General features: G+C 40.0%; 2 protein-coding genes and 1 long non-coding RNA gene across 11 annotated transcripts in view; 1 reads left to right on the plus strand and 2 right to left on the minus strand.

The window, feature by feature from the left end:
* Window positions 1-8,924, minus strand: part of Tfg (trafficking from ER to golgi regulator) — a 29,111-nt gene extending 20,187 nt beyond the window's left edge. The window contains exons 1-3 of one of the 4 annotated variants that reach the window (XM_052740900.1): window positions 8,617-8,919; window positions 3,918-4,145; window positions 921-1,004 (exon numbers count right to left, since the gene is read on the minus strand). In XM_052740900.1, coding sequence (XP_052596860.1) covers window positions 921-1,004; window positions 3,918-4,101 — 268 coding nt within the window. In that variant the 5' untranslated portion in view covers window positions 4,102-4,145; window positions 8,617-8,919. Of the gene's footprint in view, window positions 1-920; window positions 1,005-3,917; window positions 4,146-8,616 lie in introns of all 4 variants that reach the window. The other 3 variants (XM_052740899.1, XM_052740902.1, XM_052740901.1) reach the window with 3 other exon arrangements.
* Window positions 8,745-25,839, plus strand: part of LOC128112113 (uncharacterized) — a 37,356-nt gene continuing 20,261 nt past the window's right edge. For 5 of the 6 annotated variants that reach the window (XR_008218847.1, XR_008218848.1, XR_008218845.1 and 2 more), the window contains exons 1-2: window positions 8,745-8,856; window positions 17,234-17,393. This is a non-coding gene — a long non-coding RNA (uncharacterized LOC128112113). The remainder of the gene's footprint in view (window positions 8,857-17,233; window positions 17,394-25,839) is intronic. The other variant, XR_008218849.1, reaches the window with a different exon arrangement.
* Window positions 17,431-25,839, minus strand: part of Adgrg7 (adhesion G protein-coupled receptor G7) — a 54,978-nt gene continuing 46,569 nt past the window's right edge. Inside the window, exons 15-16 of the mRNA XM_052740898.1 lie at window positions 23,843-23,999; window positions 17,431-17,975 (exon numbers count right to left, since the gene is read on the minus strand). Coding sequence (XP_052596858.1) covers window positions 17,736-17,975; window positions 23,843-23,999 — 397 coding nt within the window. The 3' untranslated portion in view covers window positions 17,431-17,735. The remainder of the gene's footprint in view (window positions 17,976-23,842; window positions 24,000-25,839) is intronic.

Here is a 25,839-nt window from a genome sequence, read left to right on the forward strand (position 1 = left end):
CCTAAAACAAAATAAAATCTAAGATTAAATTTATCTTACATCTTTTTATCAGCATTATCTTTAGCTTATTTTCTTCAATGTTGAAAATAGAACCTGGGTCCCTATGCATGCCAAGCAAATATACTACTACTGAGCTATATCTAAGACCCATCACTGTTAGCCTTTACTCCTTGAAAAATAATATCCAAAGTAGCAGACTTATATGCTAAGCCCTAAAAAAAGTAAAAACATATTATACAGAAAAATAACATAAATAGCCTAACAATGCCAAAATTCTGACATTACAAAATTAAAACTTTTACCAGAGATTCCTAAGTTATATTTATTTCAAAAATAAAGGAATCTTGTGCTGTGAATATCGCTCTATATGCTGTGAATGTGTTGCTCTGATTTGGTTGATAAATAAAAGTGCTGACCGGCCAGTAGCCAGGCAGGAAGTATAGGCGGGACAAAGAGAGAAGAGAATTCTGGGAAGAAGAAGGCTGAATCAGGAGGCACTGCCAGCCGCTGCCATGAGAAGCAAGATGTAAAGATACCGGTAAGCCACGAACCATGTGGCAAGGTATAGATTTATAGAAATGGGTTAATTTAAGATGTAAGATCTAGCTAGCAAGAAGCCTGAGCCATTAGGCCATAGAGTTTTAATTAATATAAGCCTCTGTGTGTTTACTTGGGGAACACTAGTGGGAGATATTTGTCCCGCAGTCCAGGACACAGGAAAACTACAATCTTATTTTGCCTGAATTAAACTTCTACCACTTTTAATACATAGTTTCAAGTAATTTAAAGTGGGGGTGGGGAATGCAAATATTTTAAGTATTTTAAAGTGTTATTATGTAACTCTGAGCCATTAAAAGTAAAAAGCCGAAGCAAATAAAAAAACATCAGGAAGTAAATTCATTATAAAGTTTGCCACTCACCAAATAATGTCAGTTTCAGTATTCTACTACACTGAATTGCAAAGGAAAGGTCAGAACTATCAAAAATTGTTATAAGATCTCCATCTGAAATTCAAAAGAAAAATAAATTCAGATTTTCAAAAGTAGTCAAGCAGGTCATACAAACAAAAATGTAAACTACAGACTACAATTAGAATCTCCCATAAGAACCAAGTATCATCTAAGAAAGATTTTTATACTAAATCAACTTTGCCTACCAATCTTACACATATTTATCATATACTCGTGAGAAAATGTAGCTAAAGTTAAGCAGGGTGGGTGGTGCGCACCTTTAATCCCAGCACTAGGGACTAGGGAGGCAGAGCAGGTGAATCTCTTAGTTGAAGATAGCCTGCCTGGTCTACACAGAGAAACCCTGTCTCAAAATGAATTATACAAATTAACTTTTAGTCTTAAGAGATAAAACAATATCATAAATTACTAGATTAGATTGAAAAAAATCTTCCCATTCTAAAACACTTAAATATATTTACCAATTATAAAAACAAGGATTTCTCACAGTTCAAATCCTTACTTTTAATAAAATGCACTACCACAAATCGAGGGAGAGTTACATAAATTAATAGCATAGAGCTGCTAAAAGGGTTACAAGACCACCTTAGTAAACTAGAGTGAGAACTTTAGATCACTGACTGACCATAATGAGGACGATTTTCTCCAGAAATGCATTCCTATGTAAATATATATAAAATAATGCATGCTGAAGAGTGAGATACCCTAGGACCCTAACAATGAAAATACTGTATCTACTGAATGTTTCAAAAGCATTCACAAAGCTGAGGAAAGGTGTGGGGTGGGGAAACTAGCCACAAAAGTCAGTCAAGGGTGTCTTCAAAAAACTGGGCGAGAAATTTTGTCCTGGGGCACTCTACTAAACCCATTTTAAAACTTGTTAGACATATTTACTTTGAACAAATGTGTCAAAAACTAGGCATGAACTAGGTACTTTGTAATTGTTTTTAGATCTTTATAAGCAGACCCATACGTATACATATAGTGCTCAATTCTCAGAAATTTTGCTCATAAAAACATTTCAAAGAAAATAACATACAAAAGCAAAAACGGAGAGACTTTCAGTACTCAGTCTTAGTCTTTTTCTTTCCTTGAATCCTGTAACAGTAACAGAATGAGTATCTCTGTTGGGATGTTATCCAAGTTGCTATCTCATGTAGTGGCTAACAGACTACAAAAAAACAATGTGAGCAAATTATACAATTTTTTAAAAAAACACCACAACAAAGGAAGGAAGGACAGAGAGAGATAAAAGTGGTAACTGAGTATGGGGGACAGATTTCAATATGGAAGATATCCCCAAGTGGGAGCCACAAACCACAACCCAACAGAACCACTCCTGCTTTAACAGGATAATGAACTAGGAATGTCTTCTACATTTTAAGTTGTCAAAAATGAAGGTAGTATGACAGAGGTGTTCTGTGATATGCAAAGCTACAGTATTTATTATCTGACCTGTACAGTTTGCCATCATGAGAGGGAGAAAAGAGAGCGCCAGTCATTTGTAAAGTCATTTTAAGATATGCTAAGTGTGAGGCAAGAATAAAGTGTCTCAGGTTAAAATGATTATTAAAATATTGAGTTGTGTTGGGTGTGTGGTTCATTGGTAAAGTGCTTGCCTAGAAGTCCTAGATTTGGTCCCCAACCCAGTAAAAAAAAATACACAATTTAAAAAACAAATTAAGTTGTAAATTCAAGAGAAGAAAAGAAATTCACTCAACTAAGGAATATATTTGAATGGTATAGAAGTGAAACTATGTATTTATAAACATGAGATTGCTCAAAAAAGTAAGAAGAATATGGTGACTCTCAAACATTAGTTTGGGTACCCTTAGATCATATGTCAACAGAAAAGGAGAATTTACACATGTTGGTAGATGACCAACTTAGCTGATGACCAGTTCATTTACAATGTGTAAGCTATACAAAATAGGTGCAAAAGGATGAACAATTTCCATCTGTAGCTCAGCAAAGTCATGTGACCAGGCTCTGATCAACACTATGTGTACCGATGTACATCATCTCAAACCCTAGCAAGTGAAATCTCTTCCTACTCTGTCCATCTGCATGCTGGATGTTAATGCTCAGGGTAATCACAGGATGCTAGATAACCCTTCTTGATTTCTTCAATGTTGAACCACCAAGAACGTAAGGTTTCTATAATAATAACTGTCATGACTTAAGGCAATCCTCACAGAGAAGTAGCTGTTAGTGATAAAAAGAAAATCAGGAAAAACAGTGTTAGAGGTATTAGGGGATGACACTGTTTCAGCAAGGACAGTATAAGCAGCAATGCTAAATGACATTGGTAAACACCCAAAAAGAAAATATCAATAGCGACGTTAACAAAGAAGCCTAATCAAAGAGTTAAATAATTCTACCATGTTTGATGATGTATTTGTCAAGCAAAATTTATCTCTGTAAAAAATAGTTGTGTCCAATGAGCCCACGAGCACTGCCTACAATCAACTGACAATGCATATCAGCACAATGCATACTGAAAACTCCTGCAACAAAGCACAGCTAGCCAGGAGCAGCAAGCCTCAAGGCCATGGCAGTCTTGGACTACATAGTTAAGACCCTGCCAAAGGAGAAGAGAAAAAATAAAGATGTACAACACAGACACCTGCCTCTGTTTAAGCCAGCTTTCCCATATGTGGTTGCTAAAGAAATCCTTTTTCATTCAGTACACAGTGAGAATCCCTTTCACCTTTGAACATGTAGTGGAAATTTGGGCAGGATGAGAAAGAAAGTATTTTTTGTGAAAATGTCAGACAATCCCTTTTAATAATAATTACATTTTTAGTGAACAAAGGACTTGTATAAACTATGCAAACTGTAAATAAAAGAAAGTGGCCATTTAAGATTGGGGGGACAAGGAGATAGTATACTAAAAAAATGGGCAAAAGAGCACTTACAATATTTAGATCTTAAAAATGTTCTTACCTTCATCCTTATACTTTATTGTAACTTCATCATTACTCAGAAGTTTTCCTCTGAATACTCTCTGCATCATTAGCACTAATTCATCGTAAGTAATATCTTCATTATGAATGGGAATTCGGCGGATATCTTCCCCAAGCTGAGCTTTGATAATTAGCTTCCCACTTAGGTCCAACTGTCCGTTCATGGTGGACTCCAGGATGCTCTATATATACAACTGTAGGGAAAAAACTAATAAAAATAGTTTTGATGACTAAACACATTAAAAGTAGAAAGCAGTAGAATGTTAACCCTTAAGAAAGTGCCTAACAACCAGCGGTGGTGGCCCAGGCAGGAGGCCGGAGGCAGAGGCAGAGGCAGGCGGATCTCTGAGTTGGAGGCCAGCCTGGTCTACAAAGCGAGATCCAGTACAGCCAGAGCTATCACATAGAGAAACCCTGTTTGAAGGTATGGAGGGGGAGTGCCTGTCTTGTTGCTAACATATATTCTAAATGGTCTGGAAGCATTTTATTATTAATGTAATGTCTATTATTATATATAGTATCCTTTTACTCTACTTAACTGACAATACCAATACCATCTGTCTAAAAGTAAATTCCTGATCTTCTAACCCCCAAAATTGCCTCTCCTGAAGTTTTCATATCTGTTAGTGGCAACTCTTTTCTTCTAGTAACACAAGACAAAAAAGACCTTGCAGCTCCCTTAAAACAATTCAATATTTTGTCTGATTTATTTTAAAATGTCTCAAATGGTCTGCTTATTTACTTCCATCCACATTCATTGTATTTTCAACAAATCAGAAGTTTGTTCTTAAATAAAATCTAAAGGCATTATGCTTGGAACCTTCCAATGAATTCCCATAGAAACAGAAAACCTCTGCATGACCCAGCCTCTGGCCTAGTATTTAACCACATTTCCTACTTCTTTCCCTTATTCACATCTGCTACACCAATGTTTAAGATTCCCCTCCCAACTCAAGGCTTTGTGTTTACTGTCCTTTGCCTTCAAATCTTTTCACACCCCTCATGGAACCAGATTGCTAATTACATGTCATCTGTTAAGAGTTTTCCCCTAACAATCTAACTTAAAATGGCTTCTCATCACTATCTTCTTCTCACCTGCTTTATTTTTCTTCAAAACACTGAACACCATGAGACGTTATTTAATTTTTACTGTCCTCTTCCTTATACAGAAATTCCTGTTTTGTTTGCTACCTTCCTAGAGTCTAGAAGAGGTCTTGTACATAACAGTTATTCAAACAACTCTAATGTTAACCTGGGAGAGGAGGCATGTATGAACATGAAATTAGAACCTCCTATTTTTCCTAAATAAGATCTCAAGAGTACTTTTTCTAATTTCCTATTTTGGAAACTCAAAGAGAAAGGACAAATGAGTAATATTCTCATGAGCTTTCTAACAAAACTATCCATGAACAAGCTACACAACTCTATTAACCTGCCGACCCACATTACCTCCAATCAGAGTGGGTGTGTAGGATTAGACTGTATTCCTTCATTTTTTTTTTAAAGATTTATTTTTAATAGTGTGCAGGTGCTGCAGGAGGCCAGAGTGTTGGATCACCAGGAGCTGGAGCCATAGGTGGTTGTGAGTCCCCTAGTACGGGTGCTGGAAACTGAACTCAGGTCCTCTGCCAGAGTAGTGCAGGCTCCTAAGAGCCGAGCCATCCATCTCTCCAGGTGTGCACTCTTCATTGTAAAGAGAAGAAAGAGAACTACGTGTAGGGTGGGCAGGATCAGGAGCTCAAGGCCGCCTCAACTACAAACCAAGTTCAAGAGCAGTTCAGGCTACTGGTGATTCTCTCAAAAGAAAGAAAAAGGGATAAGGATATAGATCAATGGTAAAGTGCTTGCTTAGCATGCATAATTTTGAACTTTGGGCTCAATAAATACTTGGTACCACATAAAATAACTCTAAAAAGTGACAGAAGTAGTTACTTAATATTAATTTGCTATAGAATTTTCCTGTCTTGGGTTTTATTTTCCTCCTACTATCTTATTTCAGGTTATTCAGTAGGACTGTCTTATGTCTTTATAATCTTAAATTCTAAACACTAAGACCTTTAATAATTCAAATTACTACCGTAAAAATGCATATTTAGGATCAAATAATGGGTTAATATCTTTTTCTCAGGGCCAAGTAATTCCTGAACATGCTTATCTATCGACACAGAATGTTCTTACCATCAACTCTTTCATCTGATCCAAGTAAATGGCCACCGAGAGCCATTTAAGCGGTCATAGCCTCCGACTGGCCATTTTGCTTTCAATCTTGAACTTTCACTACTGGCAGCTGTTTCCTTCTCTAAAACTGACTGAATTTCTACCATTGCACTTCTCTTGCAATTATTCTGTCCTGTTCCTTTAGCGTGGAAAAGTCCTCACTCAGCAAAGAACCTAACTATTCAACTTGGGAAGTTTTTAATCAATCCTAAGTTATGTCATGATTCTTAAATATAAATTCCCCAACATTCCTCCCATAAATACTCCAGTTTTTCCATCTAACTATCCCCTAAATGAATAAACCCCTTCACATCCTGTGGGAAGACTACATTTTTACTAGCAGCTCTTTAATGAAATGGGGTAGTAAAACTAAACACAACACTACAAGGTCAAGGTAGAACAAAGTGAACTATGTTCCACAATCTGGATGCCATGCTTATCTTAATACAAAGAGCACATAGTATTTTTTTTAATCAGTCTCACAATGGACTTCTCATAAGGACTGTGATAACTTAAACCTCTATAGAACCAACTCTTCACTTGCTGGCCAAATTTGTTCTCTGCCTTTAAGAAATATTTACAGAACACCTACTATAGCCCAGGTCCTAAAGTATAGTAACTTTAACAAGATGGTAAATACCCCATGCTTTCATTGACAGCCCGACAGAAAGATCTTCAATGAATCTGCATTTACTGCCTTCTATCTATAGGCTATATAAACTAGCAATATATAAAGGACCAGTGCTTAGTTTCAGTAAAACGTTATTCTATATTCCCAGAAGCACCCAGAATAGTACCTGACATACAAAAGCTACTTAAGGAGCTTTGTTTCCTGAACAAAGGGGCCGATGAGCAAAGGCACTTGGAGAAGAAAGCTGGAACATTAAGTCAATTCCAGATCCATCTTCTTTATGTGGCCAAAGGGGGCGCCTCATATCAAGATATACTCCCAAGTAAGCCCAAGTAAGACAAAGTTCCAGCACAAATGTACTTGCTAATATACCCTGATGGGACTGGGAAGCACTGAGTTCCAATGGACCTAAAAACTACATATCATTACCATCTGCCGGGGGTGGCCCAGACTCACTTCTAGTGTTTCCTAGTGACTGTAAACTCCCTGCAGTCTTTACAAAAAGCTGCCCCTACTGTTGTAGTGATCTCAGGTAAACACACAAGCCTCACAGTTATTTCCTCATCCACACAGGTTTTCAAGTGCGGTCCTCCTTTTCTCTAACAAGGTAGAGATGAACACGAATTAGTTCCTAGAACAGCTGGTGAGATAGATCCCTAGGACATTTTTTGACCTCTATCTAGTTGCTGTCTTACCACTCCTGAAGTCCAGAAGTGACTCAACCACTACTGTGCCCTCCGCCCTCCATCCAGTACATTTTCTGATTACTGGGATAAACCGATGTGTCCAAGGACATAAAGCGTGCCTCCTATACTAGGAAGCATGATCAACAGGGAAGCCTCAGGCTCCTCTTGCTTACCCTGAGGGTAAGTCCCTCATAAAATTCAGAAGCTTCAAATACACACCCACTAAGCTTCCTTAAAAAGGACAGACAGAAAGAAAAAAAAAAAAAACTTGTTTATTCTAAAACTGCCAAGAGGCCTCAAAATCTGTCTGACATGCCTGTAAGCAAGAATGGTAACCATTTTCACCCGTAGTTATGCGAGCTCAAGCTCCCCCACGGTTGCACTCTTTTCACACGATAAAGGAAAGTAATGGCTAAATGTGTACAACCTTTGAGATCAGGTATCTACACTTCTTCCAACAGTGCCCAGAGACAAAACTTACAAAAGTTAGGAACTGTCATCAGTAAAACTGGGTAAGGCCTCTCGAGGACACCAAGCATGACAGCGTAGGACCGACTGGGGGGTTCCCTCTTGTGACCCCCATCTACGTATTCCCTTTGGGGTCCATCTGCCACCCAAACCACTCTAGGGGTTGGGCCCCAAACGCTCCAGAGCCTCCTCAAAGCCCCTCTTTCTTCTCTCCCTGGAATGCTTCAACTCTCCACCTTCCAAGCCACTCTTGAGTCAGGGTGAGGCACCCAACGCCCCGGGGCCCTCCTCAATCCCCTTTCCTCAACTCGGGTTAATTCCACCCTTTTTTTGGGGGGGAGGGGACCCCCGAGGGAACAGAACCCGGGTATCAGCCGGTCCAAACGCCCTCCAAGCCAGACCAGACCAGACCAGGCCGGGCCGGGCCGGGCCGGGCCGGGCGCCCTCCCCTCCCCCTCCCGGCCGCCCCTCCCCCGCGCAGGGCGGCTCGGCGGCCTCCCCGGGGTCCCCTCACTCCCAGCCCCTTCCCACGGTGCCCGGCCCCACCCGCCGCCGGGCGCTGGGAGGTTCCAGAAGCCCTCCAGCCCGCCCGGGTCTCCGTTCCCCCCCCCCCCCCGCCGCCGCCGCCCCGGGGTTTCCTCCGAGAGCGGCGGCACGCGGGGCTCCGGCGGCCCTACCCGCTGGCCGAGGCCGCTGTCTCCCGCCGACCCGGCCGCTTGCGAGGCCGCCGCCGCCGCCGCAGTGTTGCAGCAAGGGAGGCTCCGGCCACCGCTCGCTGGGCCGCCCTCCGCCGAAGAAGCCGAAGCCGAAGCCGAAGCCGAAGCCTCGCCGCCGAGCTGGGAGCTAGCTGCGCAGGCCCTGGCCAATCGCACACACCCAACAAGCCTAGCGAGAGCCGCGGGCCCCGTACGTGGCAGGTGGGACGAGCAGGGGCGGGAGCCAAAGAAAATGAAATCTAGAGGAAAAAAAAAAAAAAAAAAAAAAAAAATTTAAAAAAAAAAAAAAAAACCCTGTCCCGTCGCCCCGCCTCTAAAGCGAACGGGCCCGCCCAGAACGCATGCGCGGTGGAGGGAGGCGCCCCGGGGAGGGGGGGGGGGCCAAGAGCCGGCGGCGTGGGGTGAGCGGCCCCGCTTCCTCACTGGATGACCGGGTGGAGGAAGTGCGAGCCCGTCCAGGCGGGCACGCATGCGCGGGGCGGGGGCGGGGGGCGGGGGTGGGAGGGGAGGATTACCAGCACTTCCGGTTTTCCGGACAGCCCGTAGTTCCTAACTCATCGCCGCTGGGCGGGGCGCCGTCGGCTGGGCTGGTGCTGGTTCGGAGAGCCTGGTTGGACGTGGGCGGCTGTCCCACGAAACGGTGTGGTGCCTTGTTGTCGGTGTGTGGCTGTCGTAGTCAGCGAGTCAGTCACACATCTCGGAGTGAAAAAAAAAAAAAAAAACACAACCAAACGAACCCCTTTCCCGCCTTCTTTCTACGAATCCGTTCATTCATTCACTGTTGGGCGCCCACGCTGTGCCGAAAAGAGTGTTAGGGATGCTGATGAGTCAGTTCGCGAGCTGGGAGGTACCCAAACATTTAGGAAGGCCGCGGCGTTCAGGGGGCACACCTGTGGGTGAGAAGGACAAAAACATGGAAATTAAAACCAAGGATCCCAGAAGGTTTGGGGGGGGGGGAATAAAGATTTGAACATACCCTACAATCGCTTAAGTTCATTTTTCCAAGGTGTTTGCATTGGGTGGATCAGCCTCAGACTGATCCCTGAAGTTTGTAGCGTTTACTTAAAAGTGTTTTGTCACTATAAATGTTTTTTACAGTTGCGTGTAACGCTGTTTCAGCAGCTACTTTCAGGGATTGGGAAGCAGGGGCCTACTGATGGAATAAAAGGTTCCCCTGTTTTCTCTGGGAACTCAATGCTTCCCACTTAAACCGAATAGTACAGATTCAGAGAAATTTGATGTCAGGTAATAGTATTCCACTGACCTTTTTTTTTTTTAATGAAACAATGCCAGTATTAATTTTTTTTTTTAGTATTTATTTTATGTAAAAGAGTGACCTGTCTTATCTTCAAGCACACCAGAAGAGGGAATCTGATTCCATTACAGATAGTTGTGAGCCACCATGTGGTTGTTGGGAATTGAACTCAGAACCTCTGGAAGAGCAGCCAGTGCTCTTGACCCCTGAGCCATCTCTCCAGCCCTGTTCTGCTGTCTTTCTGATGGCTTGGAGTTATTAAAGCCACATTTCTATGCGTTCAGGTAAAATTCCCTCTGCCACTCTTCCTAAATTTAGATCAGACCCTAGGACAAGAGGAGTGTAGCAGAGAAACCTTGGACGTGAGAACATGCATACCCATTAATATTTTGTTTTCAAGAGAAAAGTGTAGAACATTGAAAAGAAACATACTGATATATTTAAACCTCAAGAACATTTTGCATGCACAAAGAACGTCTCAAAACGTAATTTTGGCGTGCCAAAAAGAGTTACCAGAGTAGCAAAAGATTTCAGTCTTTAGAAAGGACTGCTTACAAGATTGACCCCAGGCTAGTGTCTAAGCAATTAGAATTCAAGAATGCTTCCACTATTCTTTATTAAGAGCAATGTATTGTGTCTAAAGTGTTTGAGTGAGTGTTTTATGCTGAACACATCTGCTTGTATTCTGAGTGCCAGGAATTTCAGCACTCCAGTGGATGCCCACTGTCACCCAATAATCTCTTTTAACAACAACAGGAAAAAATAAGCACTGTGAAGTGGTATAGTCTAACACTGTTATGTCTTACATGATACTTCCAGGGTTTAGGGATTTATTGCTGAGAGAACTGAAAACTTAGATTCATGCTCTGGTTTCGTTCCTACTTCTCTCTGGAAGACTTGTTCCTTTTCTAATCTTCCTTCTTACCCTTTCTATAATGCCATATCTATGGAACTTCAAAGTGGTCCTTGACGTGGCCACAGTGCCCTATACCATCTGTGTGAAAAACATATCATGACTAGAGGTATATAATTTGAGTATATTTTTTTCCATCTAGATGAAACACAGAGGTCTCATTACCAGAGTAAACTGGAGAGAAGTGGACTGTGGATTTAATAGCTGGCCCATGGAGGACTTTGGCTCTGCCTTTAGCACTGTTGTTTGTGTGTTTTAAGGATGTTATACTCATGCATTATTTAACTGGGGGTAATCTTTTCTTAAGAATAATTTCTGCCTACCTTTACAGTCACGGATTTTAGCGGTGGTAGGAGATTCGGAGTTTGCCTTGTCTTGCTTATTCCTTTCCAGCGTCTTGCACTCTTATCTCAAATCACATAACTTGTAACTGAGTCCAAACCCTTAGTCTAGAAGAACACTTGCCTTCTCTGTTGCTGCCTAGTGAGTACTGGGGGAGTGGGATCATCTTCGTTTATTATCACCACGGTCCATAAAGTCTCCATGATTGTATCACGGTTTCATGGTAACGCGTATCAAAGTCCAACAAATTGTGAAGATTCTACTTGCACACGGAGCAAAGCTCCACTGGGGATAGTGTAGATAGGAACTGTGCCATAGGTCTCTGAGAATGTCTTGTAAGAGACAGCAGCATTGGATCATGCCACCCTGCTCTACCACACACACACACACACACACACACACACACACACACACACACACACACTCCACATCTCCATGTAAGAGCTGGTATTCAGAAACCTGATCAATGGGCTAAAAATGAATTATAACTACTTCCACTTTCTGAAATAATTAACAAATCAGAACCTTACAAGGTAATGCTAAATGTCTACATTGCTATTGTAAAATGGGTCAGCCACCTTAGACAACACCTCAGCTGTTGTTGCTTGTTTGTTTGTTTTAGTAAGGTGTTTTAAAATAAAGTTCCATATACAATTACTCTGTGACCCAACAACACCATGCAATATTTTAAGAGCAAATAAAATGTTAGCGTAAAGACTTATACAAAAATGATGTAAAAGTTTGATTCATAATAGTCAAAAATCAGATGAAATGTTTTCTTTTTACATGAAGGAACAAACACAAAATTTCTTAAGTAGATGAGAAGTTCAGTGGATTTAGTGGATAGTAAAGACATATTTGGATGGGAAAGAAAACTGATAGGTAGAGCCTCTGTGTGCCAGCTAGCTTTGCAATTGGCATAGATCTCCAGATGTTCACTGCAAGCTTACTTGGCAGTGTGGCGTTTTATGTGAGGAGGTGGGTACCAGGACTTTTAAGAGGCAAGGCCTCATGGGAGGCCCTTGGGTCCTGGGGAAGCCGTCCTCAGAAGGAATTAAAATCTTCTTCTGGAGGTCTCTGAACTCTGCAAAGACGGGGTTGTTTAAGAGCAAACCCACCTCCCAGAATTGCTAAAGACACGTTATTACCTTTGAACACATTTATCCAAGTACTGAGAATTTATCTTAAGGAAGCTATTTAAACGAAGGAAAAATTGTATCTGTATCCATTTATTCATAGCTTTTCCTACAGTGTTAAATATTGAAATCAATGTAATAGACAAGAGGGAAGCAAATTAATGATTCATGTCATATTCAGTTATTATTGTGGTGACGACTATTTAGTATGTAATGGTAAGTAAAACATAGTATGATTTCATTTACTGTTAAAGTTATGACAAGGACTGTAGGGAAAATGGAAAATTAATTTTATGAAAATATTTGTGAAGATGATTATTCAATAGCTTTAATAAAGTATACAAATTACACACCTAAGGTATACAATGTGATATATTGTATATTGACATAGACAAACAACTACAATACACATGCTAACTTATCCATCTCCTCACAGCCATGCATGTGCGAAACCAAGTGCATGAAGAGCTGGGGAAACCACTCTGTGACGTACCCTCAGCATTGTCGTGAGAGCAGTACACTACCATTAGCTGTAGTGCCCCTGCTGCTGTACAGTGGAGTTCTAGAACTCTCCAGTCTGTAGCTGGAAGTTTGCAGCAAACAACCCACCTTCCCCTCTACCACCCAACCCCTGGGTGCAGTATTCTCTTCTCACCCTGGGTGTGACTGTGTTTTAGAATCCACAGAGACCTGAAATTATATACAGTATCTCTGCAACTGGGTTCTTTGGAGTAATCCACGCTGCTGCAAACAGCAATGCCTCTTCCTTTCTTCTGAAGGCTGAGTAATATCACACTGTACAAACAATATGTAAAATTTCAATTTATGATGTCATTCAACTTAAAGTTTCTGTACAAAAGCAATATGAATCTAGTAAAAATGATACTTCAGATTTGAAATTTGATCTTTTCCTGGATAAGTGATTCATGGTATGAAAATTTCAAAATGTTGGGCTTCAGCTTACAAGCCACAGCCACACAGTCATGACAGTGAAAAAATGTACTGTCCAGCATATCCTATAATAGTCAATAAACTACACCTTATTATAAAACCAGCCCTGTGCTAGGTGATTTTGTCCAAATGTCAGTGAATGTAAGTAGTCTGGACATGTTCCTGTAGGCTAAGCTATAGTACTTGCTACATTAGGCATATTAAATTCACTAATAAAGTGTTTTTAATTTACAATGAATTTAACTGGATACAAACTCATTAGGCAAAGCAATCCATATATGCTATAACAAATTTATCCAAACATCAAAAAAAACAATAATTAGATGGTTTTATTAGCTTTACTGTTGTGAAGAACACTACTTCAACACGAAAGTAGAGATATCTATACAGGTTCTGATTTCATTTCCTTAGGCTATATGCCGGGGGAGGGGTGTGATAGATCTTATGGTATTTATATTTTTAGTTTTTGAGGGATATTCTTGCCATTTTCAATAATGGCTGAACTAATTTACGTTCCCACCAACAGTGTGTATAGATTCTCTCCACATCCTCACCAACATTAGTTATCTCTCAGAACCCTTTGTAGAAAGGTGGCTTTAACAGGTGTGCAGTCATATTCCACTGTGGTTTGATTTCCATTTCACATGTTAGCTCTTACGACATCTTTGGGAAAGGTCTACTTAGGTCCTTTGCTCATTTGTTAATCAGTTTGTTTGGGGTGTTTGGGGCAAGTGTTTGATTTTATATGTGTTCGTGAAAGCCTTTTTAAATGGACATTGTTGCATTGGGTGGTTGTAACCCAGCTGCCTGCGACTCCTTCATCATGTCAGAACTCGTCTCTGGGGAAAGAAATGGGAAGATATCTGATCACCACATCAGTGAGGTTCCACAGACATTCCCAGGAGTTGATAAGCTGATGTATCAGCTGCTACTTTTGTTACCAACTTCTCAAATGTTTACAAAGTATGCCCAGTTCTTCTAAATGAAACAATGAGCTTGAGAAGGATTACCCTTTGTTACTGACAAGACAGGAAAAAACGAGCAGGATAAACTTAAAGGTGGAAGAGATAAGAGAAAAAGCAAGCCAGAGTGGCAATTGAACAGTGAACTTTCAACTGTCAGTTAAGATGCAGGCAAGAAAACCCAAAGGTCAATGATTGGTTTCCTTTGACACTGCAAAAAAGAGCACCCAGGAACTGTTATCACACAAGGTAACCAGAAACCATGGAAAGTAGAAACTGCTTGTACACAACAGCAACAGCATGAAAACCAGTTCCGAGTCTTCCTTACTACAAATTTTATTTCCTGCTCTCCCTATGGATGGTCCCATTCAAACCCAGTTCAGACAAGGAAAGTGACTGATCAGACTTAGACTGGCTTATTTGCCAACAGATGTTCACGTCCTGTCAGATGTAGTGGACCTTTAAATAGTGCCATCAGCATCCCTTTTGAGATGTAGTTGTCCATTACTCACGGTGCTTAATAAACATCTGTCAATCCAAGTCATCCCTAGTTTCCTTCACAGTGAGTACTACACCAGCATTCTCTAACACAACGCACATGTCCTGGGTAGGACACACCAGCTCTGGACCTGTCGGTCCTAGATTCTCCCTGCCCACTGTACTCTGGTGCAGAGGGCTTCCTGTGCTCCGTAGACCCCTGTCTCTGCTGGCTTTTTGCTGACTGCATCCAATATGAGACGTGCTGGGAAGCCCTGGGGTAGGATGGGGTGGCAGCCAAGGTTCCTCTCTGCCCTTTCTCCAGTGAAAGCTGGTTGATTCTTTGTCTCCAGCTCACACTACAGGAAAGAAGTGTTTTTCAGCTCCAGCTCATATCTTCACATCTCTGACTTAAGAAAAGAATCGTCTCCTCCCTTTGCTTCTCTGTGGCCGTCTGCAGCAGGTCTCAATTTGTGTTTTTTGTTTGTTTGTTTGTTTGTTTTGTTTTTTTTTCGAGACAGGGTTTCTCTGTGTAGTTTTGGTGCCTGTCTTGGATCTCGCTCTGTAGACCAGGCTGGCCTTGAACTCACAGAGATCTGCCTGGCTCTGCCTCCTGAGTGCTGGGATTAAAGGCATGTGCCACCACCACCTGGTGTTCATCTGTGCTTTTTAAGGAGGTAAAATAAATGATCTGTCTTAGAGGTCCTCTGTTTCCAGCAGTGCTGCTTCCCGCTGGAACAGGAAGTAAAAGCCCAATAGGATTTATCTTGTGCTTTGCCAAGAGGAATGAAATCCCCCTTCTTATTAGACCTTAAGGATGTAGGGTTAGGAGTGCCAGTTAATAGCTATATTTGAGAACAATGATAAACACACAGAGACAGGAAGCAGGGAAGAATCCTGATATATTATTACTATCCTTTGTTCTAACTAGACCTGGAGTTAATGTTACCATGCATTATTTCATGTCTCAAGCCAGGACACTTGAAAGTTTAAAATAGTTGTTTTTAATAGATAAGGCGGGACCATAAACAAATGGAGCATAGAAAATTATCTGAAGCCAACTTGGCCCTTGGACTTTACATTTATTAAGCCAGGAAATTCCCTTTAACCTTTAATCTAAATTTGGGTTGTATTTGTATCACCAGACCTTAAGACTGCTGACTACCACCCCAGGTAAAGGTTCAAACCAGAGGAATGGTTTCCTGATGGTAGGACTTCAGAGTTTCATGTGAATGAGTCTCCACCATTGCGTGTGGACCTTGCACACTTAAAGGAACATTGTATGGAATCTTACTTGGTATACTCCAAAGATACTGAAAAAAAAAAACAACAACAACAACAAAGAAACAAGTATAGCCACCAAGAAAAAGAGAAATCCCATCCTCTGGCTGAATATAGCTTTTGGTGACTTTTTTTTTCACATATACAGGACTTTACTTAAGAGATACTTTCATCTGATCAATTTTTTTTAAAGATTTATTTATTTATTATGTATACAGTATTCTGCCTGCAGGCCAGAAGAGGACACCAGATCTAATTCTAGATGGTTGCGAGCCACCATGTGGTTGCTGGGAATTGAACTCGGGACCTCTGGAAGAAGAGCAGCCAGTGCTCTTAACCTCTGAGCCATCTCTCCAGGGCGCCCCCCCCCCCCCCCGAATCTGATCCAATTTGAGTCAATCACATCTTACTCTGATCCAATTTGAGTCAATCACATCTTACGTTTTTCTCTGTGTCCAGCCCATATCTAGGTGTAGCAGTCCAATCCCACAGAGAGTCCTGGCCCTTTAGAATTGCTCTTCTTCTGTACTTTCTTCTCTTCGCTTTGTCTGCTCTCCCACAAGGTCTCATTTATACTACAGATCAAAGAAGCTTGTCTTGGTTTGCCCAGGAATCCGATTGTCATTTGCAACCATTTCTGTAAGAATGCACATTCTTTGAGGAATGGTGAGAAGGATTTGCATTTAAGAGCACTGGCTGCTCTTGCAGAGGAACCCAGGTTCAAATCCCAGCACCCGTGTGTCTGCTCACAACTATCTATAACTCCAGTCCCAGGGGATCTGACCCCTCTTCTGGCTTCCACAGGCCCTTGCATGTACGTGGTGAATAGACATGCATGCAGGCTAAAAAGCAGATACACATTAAATGAGTTAAATAAAATTAAAGAAAGAATGCAGTCTTTGGGGAATGGTGAGGAGGCTATGCCAAGTTCACATGGAATTTGTTACTTCCTTAGTTCCTACCTTCGTACCAGCTGCCTGGTTTATGGCAAAACAAAAGCAACAATTCAAAGACAGTATCTCCTCAGTCCAGTGGGGTGTTCCCCACTCCAGTGGAAGCCGTTCACAATTCAGCGGTTTGAAGTTCTAGGAATACCTAGAGCTTCTAAAAGCCATACATATGATTGTGACTGCATTTTTTTTCGTTTTCTGAGTCCAAGTGTCACTACATCAATAATTGTGTGTGTGTGTTGCGTGTGTGTGCAGTAAATAACTAGAGGCTTACCAGTCTACTAAGTCATATCTCTATCCATTTCTTACAGAACTGATTATTTGGTCACAAAACATATTTTTTAATACAACAACAAGAACAACAAAAATCTTTTCCTAGAGGTGAAACTGGTTGACAAATTCTTCATCGGCAAAAGCATAATGTGTGCAAGCCACTCCCTGTACTTATCAGGAGTCATTTTGTTCTAGAAGGTAATTTTTCCTCATGTCTTTTTTAAATGAGCTGTAAAAGGATTTGTCTAAGTTCTACATGATTGTCAAAGTGTGTCATGCAAACTTAATGACATAACAATGGTCATCTTGAATACTGTACTGGATTCTTGACTTGATTCACATAATAGTCTAGTGAAAACCACAAAAAACTACCAAGTCCATTATTCCTGTGATAATAAACAGCAAGTTTTAACATGTCTTTAGGTAGACATTCTAGGAGAACTAGAGAATAACATGAACAGATACAATTCTTAGGAGTTGGATAGAAAAGACCGTCAGAGGTAACAGTCTTATTAGGCCCTTGACTTTGCTTGGTCACTTTCAAGACAATGATGTTTCCTCAGTCACTTCAGATGGCTCTAGTAGCCTAAACCGTTCATGTAGGGTCGGTATGGACCTGAGCATATTGTACATCCTCAAACGCAGTCCCCATGGGGTTACTGAAGGCATTGATGGCTTCTTCACTCTCTCAAAGGATGACGACAATGACTTCAACACTTTAGAAGCTTCATTCTGAAATACCTTTGTTCGAACAGTGTAGAGGATGAATATTTGCAATCCCTGAAGAGAGAATTAAAGTTTAATATCAGGCAATATTACAGTACAGAATTCTGTAGTACAAAATGGAGAGCTTTCATTTCACTCTCCCATCATGAGGAGGTATAGCTGCTCCACAACTGGAGTTTGCAGCTGCTTCATGTGCATGTCCTTCTCACAGATGCAGTGCTGCATGTAATGCATACTTAGATAACCAGAGTTCATGCCCTGATTTGAGAATACTGCTGTGCACATCTGCTCTTTCCCTAATCTCTACGATCTTCAGTTTCTGAAAGTGGAAGGATTGCTGGGGGATACCTATTCGTTCTTCTAGTTCCAACATTCTGTGATTCCATTTCCTGGAGATTTAGTAACAGCTGGAATTTCACATACTTGGTAATCTCTTAACAACACAAAATTAAAATCCTGCTAGGCATTGCTTTTCTGTATGTTACATAGGGAGATGAGACACTCATAAGAAATTAGACCCCACAAGGCTGGGTAGCATTTTCTCCATGTCTTTAAAGTGCCATTTACTGAACTGGCTTCAGACACTTCTTGTTTACTCCTCATTATTTGATCCTTCTCATTCAATTCTCATATCAACACTATAAGTTAAGCCCTACGAACATGAAAACTGAAATTCAGATGAATTAATTTGCCCAAGATTATCCATCATCAGTAGAGCTTGGAAATGAATTACTAAATTTTTTATTTCAATCTTCTTTTCTTATCCAACATATGGTGTTGTCTCTTACTTGTAACTGTAACAGAAATGTACGACCCAGTATATTATATCCTCTAAGGAGCCTTTCTAGTACTATTTGTAGCCTAGCTAATAACATTGCATCAATGCCCATTCCTTGATTTTGACAATGTATTATATTATAGATAAAATTGTCTGCTGGGTGGTGGTGGCACACACTATTAATCCCAGCATTCAGGAGGTAGAGCCAGGCAGATCTCTGTGAGTTCAAGGCCAGTCTGGTCTACAGAGTAAGATCCAGGACAGGCACCAAAACTACACACCCTGTCTTGACAAACCAAAAAAAATTGTCACTGGGGAACACTGGACAAAGACTGTATGAAAATGTACTGTTTCCTGGGTTTAATTGTGCATTATTGTCATTGAAGATATTATTTTTGGACTAGAAAGATGGTTCAGCAGTTAACAGCATTTACTGCGTTTCCAGAGGACCAGGGTTTGATTCCCAACACCCACACATGGCTCACAACTATCTATAATTGCAGTTCCAGGGGATTCAACACCCTCTTCTGGCCTCCATAGACACCAGGCACGTACTTGGTACACAGACATATATACAGGCAAAACACTCATAAAATAATTTTTAAAAAAATCCAAGCCAGTCGATGGTAGCACATGCCTTTAATCCCAGCACTTGGGAGGCAGAGGCAGTCGGATCTCAGTGAGTTCAAGGCTAACCTTGTCTCCAAAGCAAGTTCTAGGACAGCCAGAACTGTTATACAGAAAACCCCTGTCTTGAAAAACAAAACAAAACAAAACAAAAAAATCCTAAAGATGTTATTATTAGTACTAAAAATTGGTGATGGGTACTTGGGAACTTTGCAGTATTTTGGAACTTCAAATAGTCTAAAATACATTCAAAATTATTGTTTAAAGGGGATAGAATAACAATGATGAAAGTTAATTTTGCATCACTTCAGACTCTTTTCTATAAGCATGAGATTTTAGTAACTATGAAATTCCAAGTGGGGGAAAAGATTGTCAATAACTAGATGTCAAACAAATTTGTAGTTCATGTACCAGATCTAAAGACAAATTATCAGCTAGGAACTCTTCAATAATGCTTATTCACAATCTACTAAAATGATTAATCAAAAAATACTATCACTGATGGCCATTCATTAAAACAAAGAAGTCAATAGGATAATCTAATAAGATACCTTGGAAACTTTTAAAATGGAGATATATATATATATATATATATATATATATATATATATATATATAATAAAATTCAGTTAACACAAATATTAAATATAATTTAAGTAATTAATATTTGTTAAGAGAAAATATTGTTGACAATGTTAATTACAGAGAGTAAATTTTAAATTGTACCAATAAAATTATGAGGCAATAAACAATTACACTATGTTAATAGTATTATTTTCCTTAGGTAAGATTAGCAGTAACTGTGCTTGCCTAGCAAGTGAGAGGCCCTGGGTAAGAGTCCCAGCATTGCAAAACAAATTCGTTCTCACATACATTACTTTTAAAGGGATGCAGGGACCAGCACATAACTGTTTTGTTCTGAAGACTGAAAGTTGAATCTTCTAGTAATCATTAATAAACAAGGGTTGTATTAATAGACTTTAGAAATATAATAAAATGTTCAAAATAAAGTTATATGTAAAAGGTGATAATATATTAGGCACAATATATATAGTTTAGGAGACTATGGTAGCTGCATGTAACAACAGATGATAGCGTAAAAGGATTGCACTCAGGTCCTTCAGTTTGGCCACACACCTTTTACTTGCTGAACTATCTTGCCAGCCTCTTTGTTTCTATGACAAGGTCTCATTATGTAGCCCAGGTTATCCTCAGCCTCCCAAGTGTTAAGACTATGGATACACATTACTACAGCTAGCTAGTTTTCTTAACTAATTTTAACTAAATAGTTAAAAAGTTGTTTTTAACAAAATGAAAAACCAGGAGAAAATTATCCAAACAATCAAAATATGTGGGTGCAAAAATGTTAAGAAATCGTGATCAGAAAGCTTAAAAACAAAACAAGGGTTGGGGAGAAGGTCCAGTGGGTATGAGTGCTTGCTATTCAAGTATAAGGACCTGAGTTTGGGTCCCAGCACCAACTAAAATCTAGGCATGGTCATGCATGTGCCAATAACCCCAGATGGGAGGGAGAGAAAAAGAGTAATCCTGGGATGTGCTCGTCACCAGCCTAGCTCCAAGTTCAGTGAGAGTTCCTGTCTCAAAGGGAATAAGGTAGAGCATGATAGAGCGGGCCACACAAGGTCCTCTTCTGGCCTCTGCACACATATGCACACATATGTGCATGCGCACATCACACATGTGCACACAAACTAAGGGGGGAAATTGCATTAATAGATTAGGTAGATGTGACAAAACCTAAAAAAAAAAAAGAGAGTTTTAGTTTTAGTCCAAGTTAATTATTTGGTGAGCCTGTTCTTGATCAGAATATAACAAAATATAGATTTGCTCTACTACACTGTTTATAATATGCAAGAAGCAATCAAAATTATCATAAAGAAACAGTAAAATATGACCCGTCCTAAGGAAAACAGCAATGGATAGAGAGTAGCTGAAATGACCAACTCAGGCGTTAGACTTAACAGATGATCTTTGGCTGTGTCAGAAATGTGGTTACAATAAGGAAAAAGTACATGTGAACAGAATTTAAGAATGTAAACCAGATCAAAGCCTTTAAACTGATAAGTATAACACCTACAACAAAAAGCTTCACAACAGAGTAGAGACAACCACAAAAAAGAAAAATGAGTGAGTTTGAAAATAAGTACCTAGGGTCTGCTAACGTAAAGACTAGCAAGAAGAAAGAGGAAAATGAACAGCTTTCTGTGATGTGTGGGACAGTATCCAATGACCTAACATCAATGCAACTGGATTAGCAGGAGGAGGAGAAAGAAGCAAGGCAGGAAAAAATAGTGGTGAAAACCATAAAAGATTCTAACAGTTCAACAATCCCAAGAAAAGTACATGCAAAGAAAGTTAAGAGCCATGTACACCACAGTCAAAATATCGGACATTAGCCGGGCGGTGGTGGCGCACGCCTTTAATCCCAGCACTCGGGAGGCAGAGCCAGGCGGATCTCTGTGAGTTCGAGGCCAGCCTGGGCTACCAAGTGAGTCCCAGGAAAGGCGCAAAGCTGCACAGAGAAACCCTGTCTCGAAAAACCAAAAAAAAAAAAAAAAAAAAAAAAAAAATATCGGACATTAAAGCTGAGAGAGAACTTTGACGCAAGCAGAGAAGAATAACCCGCTTGTGTGTGGTGGAACGGCACGGATGGCTGAGGACATTTCATTAGGAAATGTATCAGTGTGTGAAACTGCTTCTCTAAAAAGCTAAAAGGTAAAAAGAAAAAAGAAAAAAAGAGCCTCTGTCAACCTAGTTTCATATGCACTTAAAAATAATCCTTCAACAACAAGGGCAAAATAGATGTTTTTACAGTTCAAAGAAAATATTTGGTCACCAAAAGCCATAAATTACAAGAAATATTAAGGGATACCATTACGCTGAAGATAAATGATACCATATGACATAGATCTTCAGAAAGGAAAGAAAGGCCCTAGAAGTGGTTGACACATAACCAAATATAAAGTTTTCCTCTTAATTACTTAAAATGTGTATATCTACTTAATGGAAAAATAGTATTTCTCTGTGGGGTTTATTATGTATATGCATGTAGGACATAAGAAAATGCAACACATGGGAAGAGAGGTGGCAGGCTGGCGTCTATTGTTATGAGGCCCTTAGATTTCACGGGGTGTTGTAAAATATTAATTTTAAGTTTCTTATGAATGTTATGAATGTATACTGCATCCATGAACTTATCCCTGAATGCAAAATGGTATTGATTACTGAAATGTGAATTAAAATGGAGTCATAAAGATAACTATTATATTCAAAAGTGAGGAGGAAAAGGGGGTTAGAGGGATAAAAACAAATGACCACAGAAGACAAACCATAAAATGGCAACCTACATCAATGAGTACTTTAGATCCAAATAAGCTACAGTCTCTGATAAAGTGATGGAGACTGTCACAACAGACAAAAAGGTAAGGCCTGTGTATTTGATGCCTACATAATATAGACTTAAAATTTAAAGGCACACACATGTAATCATATAACCAATTTATGTAACAAGACTAGGTAATAGATAAGGTATATCTTATGGAAAAAGATACTATCAGAAATAAAAGGACATCTTAATGTAAATGATGAAAGGGCTAATTCATCTAGAAAATATAATAATCGTGAATATATATCATGAGGATGAATGTTTGTTCAGTCTTTCCTCAAAAGGTATGAAACAAAAACTGACAGAATGGAAAACAAGGGAACGCATAAACTCAAAGTCCTTGGTGGAGATTTCTAGCACTCTTCACTAAGCAGTTAAAAGAGCCAGATGAAATACTGGTAAGGATAGAAAAGCCCCCATCGAGCCTGTAATCATTAACTTTAATGGTATTTTAAAACTTCACACCCAGCAACTACAGAATGAGCAGGGTTTTTGCCAGGGTGAATACTTTGCTTCTGGGCCTGTGAAATGACTCAGAGGACAAAGTGCCTACCACCAACGTTGAGGATCTAAGGTGGTTGGGGACCCACGTGGTGGAAGGAGAGAACTGACTTTCGCAAGCTGTCCTCTGACCTCCACACACATATATTCGATGGTATGCGTGCCCCCATACTACTACTAATAAATGTAATTTAAAATTTACAGAAAAGATAGCTCAAATTCTGGGCCTACATCTAATCTTAACGCATTTTTTTAATTGAAAGAAAAATTCAGTAAACCTGTCACGGAGTTCCAAGTTCAAGGAATCAGGACCATTGCACATACTAACCAAAGTCAACTTGCATGGGAGAAAGGCAAGGACATGCCCTGCCCTATGAGGTATTTTTCACTCAGAGAAGAGGAATTGTATGCCAACACTATGGAGATCTTACTCTGTGACCTCCAGGCCAGAACAGAACACAGAAAGCTTTTGTTCTTCTCATGAAGTCTACAAATAAAGGTAACTAAACAGTGGTCTTCAGGGAGTTTTACAGGAAGGAAACATGGGTCCAGGATGATACTATGTACCATGCCATGTGTTCTGCTACTTTCAGACCATCTATACCATACCTGAGTGGTGTTGAAAAGACAGAAAATGTAGCTGAAAACAATCCTGATGTCATCATTATTAATTAGCATAGCATATGCAAGAATCCAGGTAACTCCAAAAACAACGGCAATAGATAATGTGCTAAAAATCTTCTTTAGGGATGAAACTTTTTTTGTGCTACATGAGAGAAAATAAGAAAGAAAATATGGCTTATTAGGATTCTGCTTACTAATGTCATCTCTACCCATGTTTAGCTTGCCTGTTTAGCTGTGTGTGTGTGTGTGTGTGTGTGTGTGTGTGTGTGTGTTTGTGTATACACACACTTTGCACTTTACAAGGCTCAGGCAAATCAGTCATTTAATACTACATAGGAAATTTCATGAAGAATCAACTTTTTAAGAATGGGATAATGGGATTCTGGTTGATTATTACTTAAAGATGAGCTAGTGAAGAATTCCTTTCTGTAGGGAGGTTGGGATACCTGGGAACTTCTTGTACCTTGGGTGACATGAAAATGAGGTATTTAGAAGCAGACTGGTCTCCCCTCTCATGGGAAGTCTGTACCCCCAGAATCTGGTCTTGATTATGTGACTTATTATGGCCAGGAGAGCAAGTCAGAGACTGGAAAGCAATCACTCGTGGAGTTTGCCTTCCTTTGCTGCTCTTGAGATCCCTACAGTGTTAGTGACTGAGCAAGGCAGGCCTCTTCAGGACCAGACTCCCATGTTAGCATGCTCAAAACCACCCTTTCCTTCATTTTCAGTAAAAACTTTGTAGTGCAAAATGAGTATATAGAGATGTATTTCTGTCCATTCTTTTCATCTTTTACATATGTGCTCTGAGACATTGGTCTAACACATGCCCAAAACATGTGTCTGCTATCTTTGTAAATTATGACCCTAAATTGGGCTTCCTTATGCATTGGCACCCCCATGTAAATACATATAGCCCCCCCCCAAATAAAATCCCCATGTTTCATTTGTTCAGTGAAATTGAAACTTTATTTTCTTGCTCTCCTTGCTAGTCATACATTTTTTCCTCAACTTCTTTATGTTTTATTAATTCTCATTTTTGGCTCTGCACTCACCAAAATGTGAATCTGTTGTATTAATTTATAATATCACTATATTAAGAAGCGTGAGCTGGGATAATAGAGGATTCAGAAAACCTGCACAGAGCACGAATAATCTTCCCCAACTGAAAAACTGCCACCCGAGGCCAACTAACAATCAACTGCCAGCAGCTACATACACAAGGGAATCATCCTAGCTCACCTGTCAGCGTTTGAACCTGTCCGGCTTAAACAACTACCAGGTGCACGCAATCGCATGACAAATAATGATTTGTCATTCTAAGTCATTAAATGTTGAAGAGACTTGGTTTGTATCTAGCTAATACATGAAAAAGGGTTAGCTAAGACAAATCATATACCCTTCTCATTGTTATTAGGCCAATTGAAAACCATGGACTGTCAGTCAAATTTGAGAAATACAAATTTGATTGATGTCTCTGACCCAAAATTATGATGTTCTGTATACAGGAAATATAATCTAATGTACAGTTAGGCTAAGAACCCTTCACCAAAGTCTTCCCCAACAACGTTACTAAAATGCATGTTTTAATGCTTAGCAAGAATGGTATTTTCTCCATATAGCCTTTAAATAAGAGCTATTAACCATGTATGAAAAATGACACCTTGATTTGTAAAGAACATATTGAAGATTATATTCTCATAAAAGATGGTGTTTTCCATTTATCTATCCTCACTTGTGGACTTAGTGTAAGTTCACAGATGTCCTCATAGTAAGGACACTTGGAATGGATAGAACTGCTGGATTCAGCCTGAGTTCACAGCTTCATCTGTACTATGTTCTGCTTAGTTCATGTTGTGAACTTGGGATAGGAGGTTGCAGCATGTATGTGTCCAGTGGTTTCTGATCCTTATCCAATCTAAAGCTCTTGTTGAATAACAAGAGATATTAGACATAGCAATAAGAACCCTGACTGGAGCTAGAAA

This window comes from Peromyscus californicus, unplaced genomic scaffold, assembly GCF_007827085.1.
Source record: "Peromyscus californicus insignis strain IS unplaced genomic scaffold, ASM782708v3 Scaffold_16__1_contigs__length_79575227, whole genome shotgun sequence".
Taxonomy (NCBI): Eukaryota; Metazoa; Chordata; class Mammalia; order Rodentia; family Cricetidae; genus Peromyscus; species Peromyscus californicus.